General features: G+C 39.5%; 1 protein-coding gene across 1 annotated transcript in view; it reads right to left on the bottom strand.

Annotated features, from left to right (window-relative positions):
- Nucleotides 1-12,288, bottom strand: part of EGF (epidermal growth factor) — a 60,826-nt gene extending 48,538 nt beyond the window's left edge. Inside the window, exons 1-2 of the mRNA XM_037381133.1 lie at nt 11,648-12,288; nt 2,510-2,641 (exon numbers count right to left, since the gene is read on the bottom strand). Of these exons, the coding sequence (XP_037237030.1) occupies nt 2,510-2,641; nt 11,648-11,774 (259 nt within the window). The 5' untranslated portion in view covers nt 11,775-12,288. The remainder of the gene's footprint in view (nt 1-2,509; nt 2,642-11,647) is intronic.
- Between the last annotated feature and the right edge of the window lie 784 nt (nt 12,289-13,072).

The raw sequence follows: 13,072 nt of genomic DNA, 5'->3' as shown, positions 1-13,072 counted from the left end.
CCACAGATTTGTTTTCCCTAATTAAAAAAAAAAAAAGAGGGGTATACAACTTTAATTTACCACTGAACTTACTTTATTATTTATTTTACTACTCTTTAATTTACCACTGAACTTACTTTATTATTTAATTTACTACTCTTAAATTTACCACTGAAACAAGATTCAAAGAAGAAAGCATGTTGTGGTGGTGATGGTGGGGATTTATAATGTCTGAAACAAAAGATCGCGGCACACAAGTAATGCTTTAACCAAGTGACTTTGAAATGCAATTATTGATACAAATCCAACAGAGTGACAGCTTTCAAGCCTGTCTAATCAGTTGCTGAATTGATCTTCCTGCAATGCAGAAGCAACTCGCCATTTATCAGGGTTGGATGTCATCAAAGATGCACTATCATCAGTTTTCTTGCACATGTATATTTTAATTTTGAAAATTAAACTGGTTTTATTGACCAGCTTTTCAACCTTTTAACTTAATATCTTTACTACTAGCATGAAACCTGAAGCTTTAAACTCAACAGACATCACTTTACAAATTTTAGCCAGATGCTCCACCTTCATCATGTTTTCAAGGTTGTTTGATTCAACCCCTTTGACAGCAGAGGAATGAGACCAATTTTGATTTCTCCAAGTGAAGAAAGTTGTGACAAGCACCCAAGATGTAATTTTCTTCTTCTGTTCACACGGAAGATGATCAGCACTATTGCTATACTAATGATCTGTTTTACAACTCAAGTTTTCAAGCTACTACCCAGTTACAAAAGCTGCTTCTAGGATTTTAGTGACTCTTTTCCTGCAGCTATTTGCACTGAGCAGCCCCCTGTGAGACTATGAAGACTTGCTTTACGTAAATGGCAAATGAATGGTGAAGCGTAGCAAGGCTGACTTATCTCAGGAATTTGATAGCTGTACTGCCTGCGTTTTTGCCAATTAGTTGACCAAGAGCATTTATATACTATGCTTTTGTCCCTTCCACTCTCTGAATTTCCCATCAGGTGCCTGTGAATGAGGGCTGTAGATGGAACAAATCTAACTGCACAGGCAGCAGTCAGATTTGGGGCTTAATTTTATCAGGGGCTTAATGAACAGGTAAACAACACCTGCATCAAAGAGCTTTCTGTCTTTAAAACATGAGGGTATTTCACTTGGTGTACCCCCTACAGAAAGGTTTATACCTAGCATAAGGGCTCCTTATCCATCACAGTAGCTGCTGAACCGTCAGTCACTTTCTACCAGTGCTATAAATGTTAGTAATAACAATTTAAAAAGTTGAAGTCCTCCAAAATTAAGGTAGGATTGTTCTTCGAAAGATATCTGTGGACAAATATCACTGTGAGGTAACATTTGTTTTCACTTCTCTTTACCTCAGAAGTGAAGAGTTTACAAAACATTTGATTTTAAAAAAAAATAGAATTCTATTTAAGGGGCTAGAGATGTTTAGGCAGGACTGCCAAATATCCAGATTGGATCTTTGTGAGTCACGTGTTGCTGCCAAATAATGATGATCCTAGGGAGCTACACAGAATGCTTTTGGTTATGTTCATGATCCCAAAGGCTACATGCACAGGGACTCAAATACATCTATACTTCTTGGGTCAGAAATATGCCCTGTCACATCACAACTCTGCATTAGCAAGAGTCCCAGGTAAGGAGTAGTCAGAAAGAGAAACCCTGAGCTCCTGGATCAGAAAGGAGCTGTAGCATATCCTAGACAGTAAACAAAACCAGACATTCAGGAAACCAAGGTGGAGAGGTGAGAGGTGAATTTCAAAGCACTCTTACCTCATACTCTAAATGCAATATAGGGTTAAACTGATCAATAAAATCCAACTAGACCTTTTTTTCCTTGGTTGCATCTATTGAGGACAAAACGAAGGTTATTCAAAGGCCATACCTGTGGATATTTTCCTCTTAGAAGGGCTAAACCCGCTTAAAATTTAAATGCACCTTACCCATTCAAAACCCAGTTTATACACTCAGGGCAGAACAAGGGAGAGAAAGACCTCACGGTAGAACTCAGGCTTATTAAGAAACTGACAACAGACCAAACCAAAATACGGGCTTCCTGCTCACGATTTCACAGCACTATCCCTAGAAATTAAGCACACTGGAAAGATATCAACCCTAACAGATTGAAAGAGGCAAAGGGAGCAAAATCTTGTGTATTTTCTGGGAAGCAGTAAGGACAAGATAAGAGAGTTTACAGTTCCGAGCACACAAACAGAATATGTCTGCTAAACAGGAAGTAATTGTTTAATTTGTTTGCTTTCATTTGTTCATTCATCTTCCCACCACCATACTTCCCATTCTTCACCACCACTCTTCTGTGGCACCCACTTTCAGCTTTGCCTCTTACTCACCAGTAGACGCAGCAGTTTTTCCAGCAGCAAACAAGAGCACACCAGTCACTGCCTAGTAGGGACCAGCTGGCCATGGTTCACTTTGAAACATAATGCTAACTAAATCTCTCAAGCTCTTTTTTAGTCTTCAGAAAAGAAAATGACCTTACCGTTCACATAGCAAGACCATTTGTCAATATCCAAAGTGTAGCCGGGCAAACAGGAGCAGATGTACGACCCTGGAACATTGATACAGGTTTGGCCACAGGTTCCCAAACCGCCTTCAAGGCATTCATCAATATCTGAAACATGGTTTTGTACAGATCAGGAAAATTCAGCTAGCAAAAGTAGCAAAGTGAAAGAATACCCAGACATAGTTATCTAATAATAAATTGGTCACAAAATGTAATATCCCATAATTTTAAAAAGGAGAGGAGGATGGCCATGCATTGGTTTCAGAATTACTGTTTTGTCTGTTGTCACATGCACAGTATTTTTATTTTTTCTTTTATAGAAGACTGTCCAGGGAAATCACCGTTCTGCCTGGTGTCTGGGCACTCAGGTCTCTGATTGCCCAAATGCAGGGAACAGACCTGTTTCATGCTCCATTCCTGTGATTTGCGTTATCATTTGCTATGCAAAAGCTGCCTGCAGCTGCTTCATTCTATCTTTATTTCTCTTTCCACAGTAATAATTTTGCCACCAAATTAACAAACTTTGTAAAACACCAAAGCAGCAAACAGACTGCCACATTGAGCTGATTTTGGTTTCAGTCAAATCTCAAAAACACATACACTAAAACCCCCAGTATATTCTGACAGCTACAAATCCAAGCCAAGACAACAAGCAAACTGATTAGAAAGTGGGCTTTTAACTGTTAGATCAGGCTAGAGCCTTTAGAAATTAAAAGATATTTGATGTATATATGGTGTTTTATCAGGGCTTGAGGCAGTAACTATTAATTAAGTCCTAAATTAAGGACTTTATTTTTAAAAAAAAAGCTCACCACTGAGGGCATATTTATATTAAGAGAGAAAGAATTAACTCCTTTGACAGTATCAGGATGATTGTGCCAGAAATTTAGATAAACTTCAGTTCTTACTGAAAATAAATGCATCTGATAGTAACGTCCCAAGGTGACTGACATCTGGCAGTACCATAACCTGGTATAATTCCTGTATAACCACTGTGAGAGTTGCTCTAAGGAGCAGCTTTTTCCTTACCCAAGATCTATTTGATGTCATTAACTTTTGTTCTGGGTTTTATCGTCTGACTTTGCATATGCAGGAAAAAAGAAATCAAAACAAATATTTTAGAGAGACACATTTGTGTCTAACTTACCTTAGATGATAATTTGAATTGAGTGCAAATTACCAGTGTTTCAGGAGGTCTGTGAGTGTTAGGTGAGGATTCCCCTAGTTCAAAGAAGGTCAGAAATAGCACCTCATGATAACTACGAGGGACTGCAATTTAACCAGCTCACACCAGCACTTTGAAAGGAATTTTCTCTCTCAGTAACCTAGGGAGAGCTAAGCAACCAGATCTCTGACAACCCATGGATCTGGGAACCCATCTCCATTAACTGTTTCAAAAAACTATGCACAGCAGAAGTGTTTAGGCATTTCTTCTGTGTCAGGTATCAAAATTGTTCAGAAGAATGCCAATGCTTTACAGCCACATAACACGTCTGTACAAACTAGGGAATGTTTCCATATTGTTTTCAGTTTTCCCACAACATTACGTTCCGCGTAGCAGATGAACTAATTTGGTAACGTAGGAAATTTAGTCAGAGCACATGCAACTGATTTCTGTTAAACAGATTATGAAGGTAAAGCAGAAGCATTTTCAGCAACTTCATTCCATAAGGCCTTAATTCTAACCCACAATCTTCTCCAAGCAATCAGCTTTCAGGAGCATATTTTCCCACACATACTAGGGACGTACATGCCATTCTCCACAGCATTAAAGGGGTAACTCCTCCAAATCCCCTCTAGAAAGGTTTGACTGGCTTAGAAGTTTGTTAGTGGGCTACAGAAACTGCGAGCCCCAGGTTGCCCGTTTAAAATGAGCTACTCCTGGCTAACATTGCCTGGATGTCATGAAAACGAAAGGGCTCTTTGATAGCCTGTACCAGAGGACTTTGGGGACCTCAACTCATTGTCACAGGCTGCTGTCAGTGTTAGCAGAGATATGAAAGAGTCTTCCGGGTTGGACACTGTGTCTCTCCCCCATGCACTGGTTTTCATGTGGAGTAACTGGCTGGCTAAGCCAGGCCATTAACCTGATCTAGTCACCAGCACCAAAGCAAGACTCCCTTGACAAAGGCTATGATGTGGTCCGTTAGTCAATACACTTTTATGACAACAGTGGTTTGTTAAATGAACCTGATGTTGTGATTTCTCTGAGGAAATCAGAAGTTTCATGGGTGATGAAGGCAACTATATAGACGTAAGATCGCTAAAGACAGAGGTTGCTTGACCAGTGTGAAACACTGATGAAAGAGCTATTATTCCCTCACAATAAAGAGCACATTAAATAAGAATAAGTGAGATAGGCCTGACCTACAGATTGTATCTGGAAGATTGCTTACTCTGAAAAGGATTTGTGTTCATACTGGACAGAAAGCTGACCTCTTAGCATGTTGCTGGGCAAATTCAAATCAGAACACATATAAACACAGGAGAACTATAGACTATATTGGCATGCTGCTAGTATTTCTCAGATATAGGTTGTTAAAGCGTCTTGAAAAATTAGAAAGTTTGCAACAAGGATAAAAAGCCTGATTCAAGGGTAAGGGAAAGTGTCTTTCTTTGACTCCCTCAAAGAGCTCGCTCTGCTTAGGTTATCAGAAAGAAGATCGAGAAAAGGATTGATCACGGTATAGAAATACCTTCACAAAGAAAAAGTACCAGATTTTCTAAAGGGCACCATAATCTTTTGCAGGAAAGATTTAACAAGGACTGATGGCTGAGAACTGAAGCCAGGGAAATCAAAGTAAGCATTAAATTCACATTTTAACAGGAAGCGTGATTCACTAAGGGAACTACCCACCAAGAAAAACTGTGATGGTGTGAAAAACATCAATGGATATTCTTAAGTCAAGATCAGACCAGGAAGACACATTACTATGTGCCAAGGTAACTGGACAATGACCTGTTATTTACAGAATGGATTTTCCAGCTTTATATGGGTGTACAAAACTGATTCTCCAAGAAAAAGCATGCTGATTGATCAGGCTACAAGAATTTACACTGCCTCCCCAGCAATTGTACTGCAAGAAAGGATTTCAGGGTTACCAGCCTGTCCATTTTCATCACCACCAAAGTTCACAAAAGAAAGCAAATCACGCACATACTGAAAAGCAAGCCATCGCCCCAGCTGAAGAAAGGCTATAGTGGAAGAATAACTGCCCAGTAAAAGACAAGGGGCACAGTGGTGACGGGTGGCTCGGCCACTGCGGAGTGCCCCTTCCAGCAGTAAACAGGAAGCGCCAACAGACACAGCACCATTGTAAAACACGCTGCAGAGCTCTGAACTTCCAGTTTTTATGGCACTAACAATGGAAGAGGGTCCTATGATTAACATGTGCTCTTCTTTGCTTAAAGTACAAAAAACCCCAACAACCAAACCAAACCAACCAACCAACCAAAGCTGTTTCTTAAGGTTTAAGAGAGCTTGATCATAAAACCATCAGGTGTAACTAGCATTGCCTTAACCTGCACTCAGGACCAAAGCAAAGCACAGATTTGCATCCTGCTGTAGCTGTTTTATGTGTCCTGGCAACCACAGCCCCCAGTGGGAACTTTACCCTGTGAAAGAAATCGGCTTAGTGAACACAAAAGCTGTCTGCAGTGCCCTGACAGCCAGCCCTGAAAGGAAGAATGAGGTTCTGCTCAGTTCTCAAAGGCTTCTTTATGCAAAAAAATGCCTTGAGAATCAGCAAAAACGATGAATCATGTCATCATGATGTTGGCAGCTCTCAATGACTTTGCATACAAATATGCTACTTTATTGAGAGTCCTGAGAAACGCTCTGATTGCAGAAGGTGAAGCATTAGTATGCCTGGCAGGGATACAGAGAAACCATAGTGAGCTAGAACTTGCATTTCATTATAGCCCCAAATACATACATTCATAAAATATACATGTGCAGATACACATATTCAAATAACCTCAACTCAGATTTGGTTCCTGTAGTGTTGGACTGGCGATTAATTCAATCCACTATGTCTAGTCACCACCATAACCTTTTCAACAAGGTTGAACATAAAATTTCATCCTGGTTACAAAGAAAGTAGCCCATTCCTTTTATCTGTTTTGTTAAAAACATACAGCTCAAAGAACAGAAGGTAGCCAGAAATGGAAAGATGTATCGATCTATCAGCAAGTCACAATAAAACAGGTGAGGCACAGCTCAGTATCTTTAAAGTACAACCTCATCACTCACAATTTCTGAGAGGACAGACGTTGTGAAGTGCACAAATACTATAGTAAGAAATATAATGTGAATACAATAAGGTGGTTACCAACCCTGGACTCTTCGAGTCCAGAGCTACAGAGGTGATCATATCACAGATAAGACACCAAGAGCAATCATGTGATCTAGTCAAGTATAACACATAATCAAATGTAGAACTGAAATAAAATTCAGAAACCACTTGTAGACATCTTGAAGAGAAATGGAAAAAAAAGTTCTCAAGGGACTACCTATCTTAATTTTCTGCCTTTTCTGGATTCAGATCTCAAGTGTTTGAGCACTAGAAAGGGAAAAAAATATGTTTTGGGTTGGTCTTCGAAATAAACTCTACATATAAATTAGTAACTACAAAATGGACCTCTACTTCCCGATCATGCATCTTCAACATACTGTTATTCGCTTGCCTTTCAAAGATTAGGTTCATGAGGCTATCATCTGCCCTCTTTGAAAGGCATCAGCAAATACGTCATCCAGCTCCCTGTAAAAAACAAGTTCCAAATTAGAACACTAGAAAGTAGTTAGTTTGTTTAAAACAGAACACAAAATTAATATCTGCTATTTTCCACTGAGCAAACCAATGATGAGTCATGCAGTATTAGTCCTTGGTCCTGGAGTCTGCCCCTTGGTCCTCTTCAGGCTTAAGCTTCATATGATGCATGACACCATTTCTGTTATTTCTTGTAACATATTTGCCTTCTTCCTATTTTGATCTAGGTTTTTTACAGCTAAAGATAGCCCTATCCACATTCAGTCTGGTTCCAATTTCCAGAAAATTCAATGCAAATCTTCTCATTAATTGGCCCATGGATTCAGACCTATGTTCAAGAATTCTTGACTACTAATTGGTAACAATGTTTTCAAGAATCTTTCCCCAGGGCAGTATAATACAAAGTAATCTAGCTGAAGACAGGGTACTGAAAATAAGGAAGTAAGCACGCCTCAACTGCAGCTCTTCTGAAACCCAAAGGGATACAGGGAGGTCTCCGCAGGTTTATCCCCATGTCATGACAGGGGCAGACAACACAGTTGCCTATTTCATTGGCTCTTAACACTCCTTTGCAATGCTTGCAAAGGAAAGATAGCTGTGAGTTAGTAAGGTTTTGGCATGTCATATTTTTCAGAATAGAACATTAAGACATTTTAACAGTGTCTTCAGAAGCCTGTATGGACCAAAGTGAAGCCAGAATTTAGCTGATTGAGTGAATTTAAAGATGTAATACAAAAAAAATAACTTCTTATTCTGCATCACCTGTGCTCCATGGCAGGAGAGTGGTGAACAGTAAAAAAGAAATGAGGAAAGCTTGAGAAAGGAGTATCTGATCAAAAGAGCTGACCTAGATAGCTGCAGTTGTCACCTTCAATTGCAGGCTGTAGCCCTGTAGGAACGTGCAGAATGTTACCCCTGAAGAATTGACAAGGTCTGATCAGCTAATGTCAGAAGTTAGTAGAGATGTGCAGAATTTAAGAACCTATAATTAGGTAAAACTCCAAAAATGAGGGTTATGTTTTGCCTTCTTCAAGAACTTTTTTGCAGTACCGTTTTAGTTTTTGTTTGGTGGTTGGTTTTTTTTAATAGCCATCTTCCTTCACTTTTAAAATTTACAAAGTATTCAAAGTCATCCCTGAAGCCAAAGTACACCTCCAGTCTTGCAATATCCAGAACATAATATATTTACCTAGGGTAGCCCAAGACTAACAGGCACTAGTATCTAGTCCTAGAACCTGATAATTCAAGGAGCTGCTCTATGGGCTTCTTCAGATAAAACAGTGCCATGTGGGAAACTTTTTGTTCTCTAGCGGGGAAAGCATCTATAGACCACAAGAGAATAAAAACCAGTGTTGTTAAGAGGACTTCGGGAGGGTGCAGGCACTGATTCCAAACAGGCATAGGGCCCATCCCTGGTGTCCAATGTATGCTTACACAGTTGAATAGGTTAGAAATCAAAGCTCTCCAAGGGCCAATCATGTACTGAAATAACTCCTCAGTAGTCCAGATCATTTTTCCTTAAAGGTAGAAGGTTCTATGTTTTCATTGAGGTCTAAGAAAGATGAGTTATCAAAAGGTAACTGAGTCCCCAGGCCCGACATCAGCTTAAAATAAATCATTAAATCAAGATGGCAATGTAAAAAATTGCAGAAATGCTTCCAATTCTATCACTACTTGCCGATAAATTAGTACGTTAATTCACCACGCTAGTCTTGTTCTGACCTCACTGTCTGTTCTCCCATACTTGCTTACAAACCCTGCTGTTGTGGGACACGTGGCCCCTCTAAAAGGCCTCTCCTCTCTTGGCATACCAAGTCAGGATTCAAATAATCTCTCTTAAAATAACTGTATAAAATTATGTGAGACATTTAGGGTTAGATTTCATTATCCTTCACAGGATGAAGAGGTCTTTGATCTTTGAATATCCCTAGAAATAAAAGGAACTCATTAAGAAGCAAGCTATTTAGCAATGTAAGAAGAGCACGACTCAGACCTTCATCTGTAGTGGCAGCATGGAAAACACATCTAGAAAAGCCTACACACTTTCCAGTAAGTGTCACTTGTAACAGCTTACTAACAGAAAGCAGACACCTTCTCAGTTCAGGGTAGTCCTTATGGCTGGCATGATGCCACCATGGTCACAGAGGATAAAGAACATTTTTAAATTTGTATATTTGTTACAGCTGACCAAGAATTGTTGCCAAGCTTTAGCTTGCGTTCAGCTTGCTGTCATTGCTCACAGTTCAGTGGTATGAGCCATGTCTCCCACTCACCGCTTTTATCCCCACTATAACCTTCAAAGCCTGCCTCCAGCTTCCTACCACTTGCTTCCACTGCACCCTCTATCTCACATCATTAATGAACTAGAATATCATAGATCCGGTCTTCTGGACAGAACACGACTTGTGTACCCAGCACATGGAGGAAAGAACAGGGGAAATCCACTCCACTAAAGCATCCTTCAGTCTTACATTTCATCTCAAAATTTCACCTTTGCTTAATCCCCTGTAATCCAGTGGTCTCTAATTAAAAAGATACCCTAGCACATCTCGTTTTTCATTTGTTCTGGGTTACATGGAATTGCTCAGAGTATGTCATAGTAATGTTAGCTCTTATGCAAGGCTTTTACTACTACTTCTTGTAGAGTTTATTGAGCTACCAGCCACTCTATTTTGGTGCCCTGCCTAGAGTCCCCACATTCATACAGTAGCTGAATGGATCTAATTTTCAGCAGAAAAGACATAATCCAGGGCAGGTTATGTCTCCATTAATGGAAGAGTGATGTACATCAATATGCAAAATAAAAAATAATACATCTTTGCAGCCTTTTGAACGTCAATATTTAGAGCGCTTTTTGACTCATTAAATGATAACCTTCATGTCAGTAGGATTCTGTTTTTATCTGTGAGCTCTTAATTGGGCAACCCAGTAATATAGAAGTGATAACTAATGTACATCCTCATTAGCTTATGAAAGCTACGTGTTAGCAAACAGTGTGGACCTATTGGAGAGGCTGTGTGAAGCTCAATATTTGATGATAATATGACATACAGACTGCACATATTTCAGGTTGAGGTTATGGCTAACCAGGTCTAGTCTAGTCCCATGGACCAAATCGCCATCAACAGCAGAGGATAGATGCTCTCCTATGGGAATACCTTCTGGTTTAGGTTGGCCTAAAGAGAATCCAGCTTGTGCACTTTGAGAGTACTCCACAATGCAAAACCACGCAGAGTAAGAGGCAGCACTATGGAGATTAATTTCAGAAGTGTGCTTCTCATTCGAATTCAAGCATCAGTATGGAAGCACCCTAGGTGTGGTAAGCTCTCAGATGAAGTTTCAGTCAGGTTTATCATTCGTACACAAAAAATGCCTAGCTCCTCCTCTCTCAATATGAGAGCGTTTAAGATGTATACTTCTATTTTCTGCCTACAAAATGGTATTTCTTGGCAGAATGCACAGAGGAGACACCTGTTATTAAATCACTGGAATCATGTCAAGAACTGAGTCAGAGCCTCTGAAGCCCAAGCAATCTAAGGCAAAAGCATTAACTCCAAGTATTAGGTCTGTTTGCTTAAATCCTTACAGAGTGTTTCCTCATCTCCTTACTGCAAACTCCATGACTTCATTGGTTCTGGGTTACTAAAAAACATTGGACTTCAAGGTAGCAGGGTAGGGAGGAGGGTTCTGGCATTCTTCGTCTTACACTTTGTAAAAAATAGGAACCTGCATTTCACATGTTCCAAATCACTGGACATGATTATACTAATATTAGCATCATACATTTCACACAGAATTTAGTACTACAGTATCATGTATTGTATAAGATGTATTATTACACTAAGCACACATATCTACATGCACCAATAAACACAGAAAGAGTAGTTTTTAAGGTTATCTGGCCCACCTCTAAGTATATACTAACAAATGATCATTAGAATACTCTTTCTATATGCATACAGAAATACAAAAATACTGTTATACACAAATGTTACATATACAGAAGCACAAATATGTGCATGCACATGTATTGAAAATACGAAAACACTAAAGCTATGACAAGGAATTTTGGTAACTAGGGAACAGTTTGGATCTCTTAATATCATATAAAAGTTTATCCTGCTTTCTGATAGCTAAACTGACAGACAAGTGGCTGGTTTTTGAAAAACAAACTAAATAAATGAGTTCTGTTCATTATGAGAAGCAAAGGATATCGAGAACCTGATTTACCAATTCTGCCAGTACAACACACAAGTAATCTGTAAAAAACCTCTGAAAATTATGAAGCTTAATTAAGAGAATAGAAATGCAGTTTTCTTAATCTGTGAATGGTCAAGCAACTTACCTATACAAGCAGAGTTTTCAGTCTTTAATCTGTATCCATTAGGACAGTTCCAGTGCTGCAGAGCTGAGAGGCTGACAAAACCAATTTTAAAAGCCACTGGCAAAAAAGCAACAAGGAAGAGAAACATAATCTTGAAGGTTTTTTGAAACGTCACTAGAGAAAAACCAGTTTGTGTTCAGTCATATCCAGGACAAGATGAGCATGTGTAATCCCAAAAGGTTTCTGCAATCTCCCACTTTACACTCAGACATTTTATCACTATACCAAGTTTTATCTTTGCCTTGCTTTTCTTGTCACTTCAGCCCTTACTGTGTCTGACTACAACCTTGAAGAAACTCCTGGGAGATTTTTTCCCCACACACATCGGATTTTTTTTTTTTCTCTCCTTCCCCTCTCTCTCTCTCTCTCTCTCTTTTGTTTCTTGTTTCTTTTTTGGAAGCCAAGTATGAAATGCCTGACACTCTTGCCACAAATTTAACACAGCTTAAAAGCGCTGCTCGCAAGGATCACTGTGAATTCCTCACAACAAGAAAAAGCTGCTGTTTAAATCTTTAAAGCAGAAAATTTGGAAAATTGTTCGCTGCAGCCCTCAGTGGAGTACAGGGAGCGAGATCTCCAGGTACCGTCCTTCTCCAAAACGCAGCTGCTTTTTACATACAAACTGGGACGGACTCCTCTTTTCTTTTTAAAGCTCTGCTTGCCCCACCTCTTCTCTTTTTAGTACCACTTGAGTGAACCCTGTGTTTGCAAATAGTAATGTGGTCAGTTCCTTACTACAGGGAACTGAGCCAGAATGCAGATATCAGCCACCCATAATAAATAGTCTACTTAGAAAAGCAGCCCCTCCTGCATGAGAAGTACCTGCGGCATGCTAGCTAGGCTTTATTTCTCAGAGAGTATAGGCAGGTTTATACCATGCCTGTTCCATCATGATTAGTTGCATTCATTTTAATATTTTCATGTGTTTTACCACCAGAAACTAACTTTATCATCAAAACATTTCAAGTAAAAAAAAAAGGGGGGGGGGGGGGGGGAGGGGATCTCTCCGATTTCTCCAATATATTTCAACTGGAAATACAAATTAGCTTAAGGTAAAGTTCAGATATAGGGTATGTGTTTGTCATTCTGATTTCAAAGAAGTTGCAACCATCTCTCTCAGGTCTGAATTTGGCCCTTCTGTACTTCCAGGAAAATACTTGCTGTCAGAGACCAAGGCAACGTGTTCCGAGTCTGCATCTCTCACACATTTCATTCATTTTCATGCACATACAAGTGCCGTACCAGCCTACTGTTGTGACGCGGTGCTCTGTGACACCTGTTTTGCTGAGATGTATAAACTAGAGAAATTCCAGGTGCATCAAGTTCATAATTCTTCCAGCAATGAAAAAAAATATCCTTTTCCCCAGTCCTTCGTCCCTGACCAGC

The sequence above is a fragment of the Falco rusticolus genome, chromosome 1 (genome assembly GCF_015220075.1).
Source record: "Falco rusticolus isolate bFalRus1 chromosome 1, bFalRus1.pri, whole genome shotgun sequence".
Lineage (NCBI taxonomy): Eukaryota > Metazoa > Chordata > Aves > Falconiformes > Falconidae > Falco > Falco rusticolus.
This window is presented reverse-complemented; position numbering and strand designations above follow the sequence as displayed.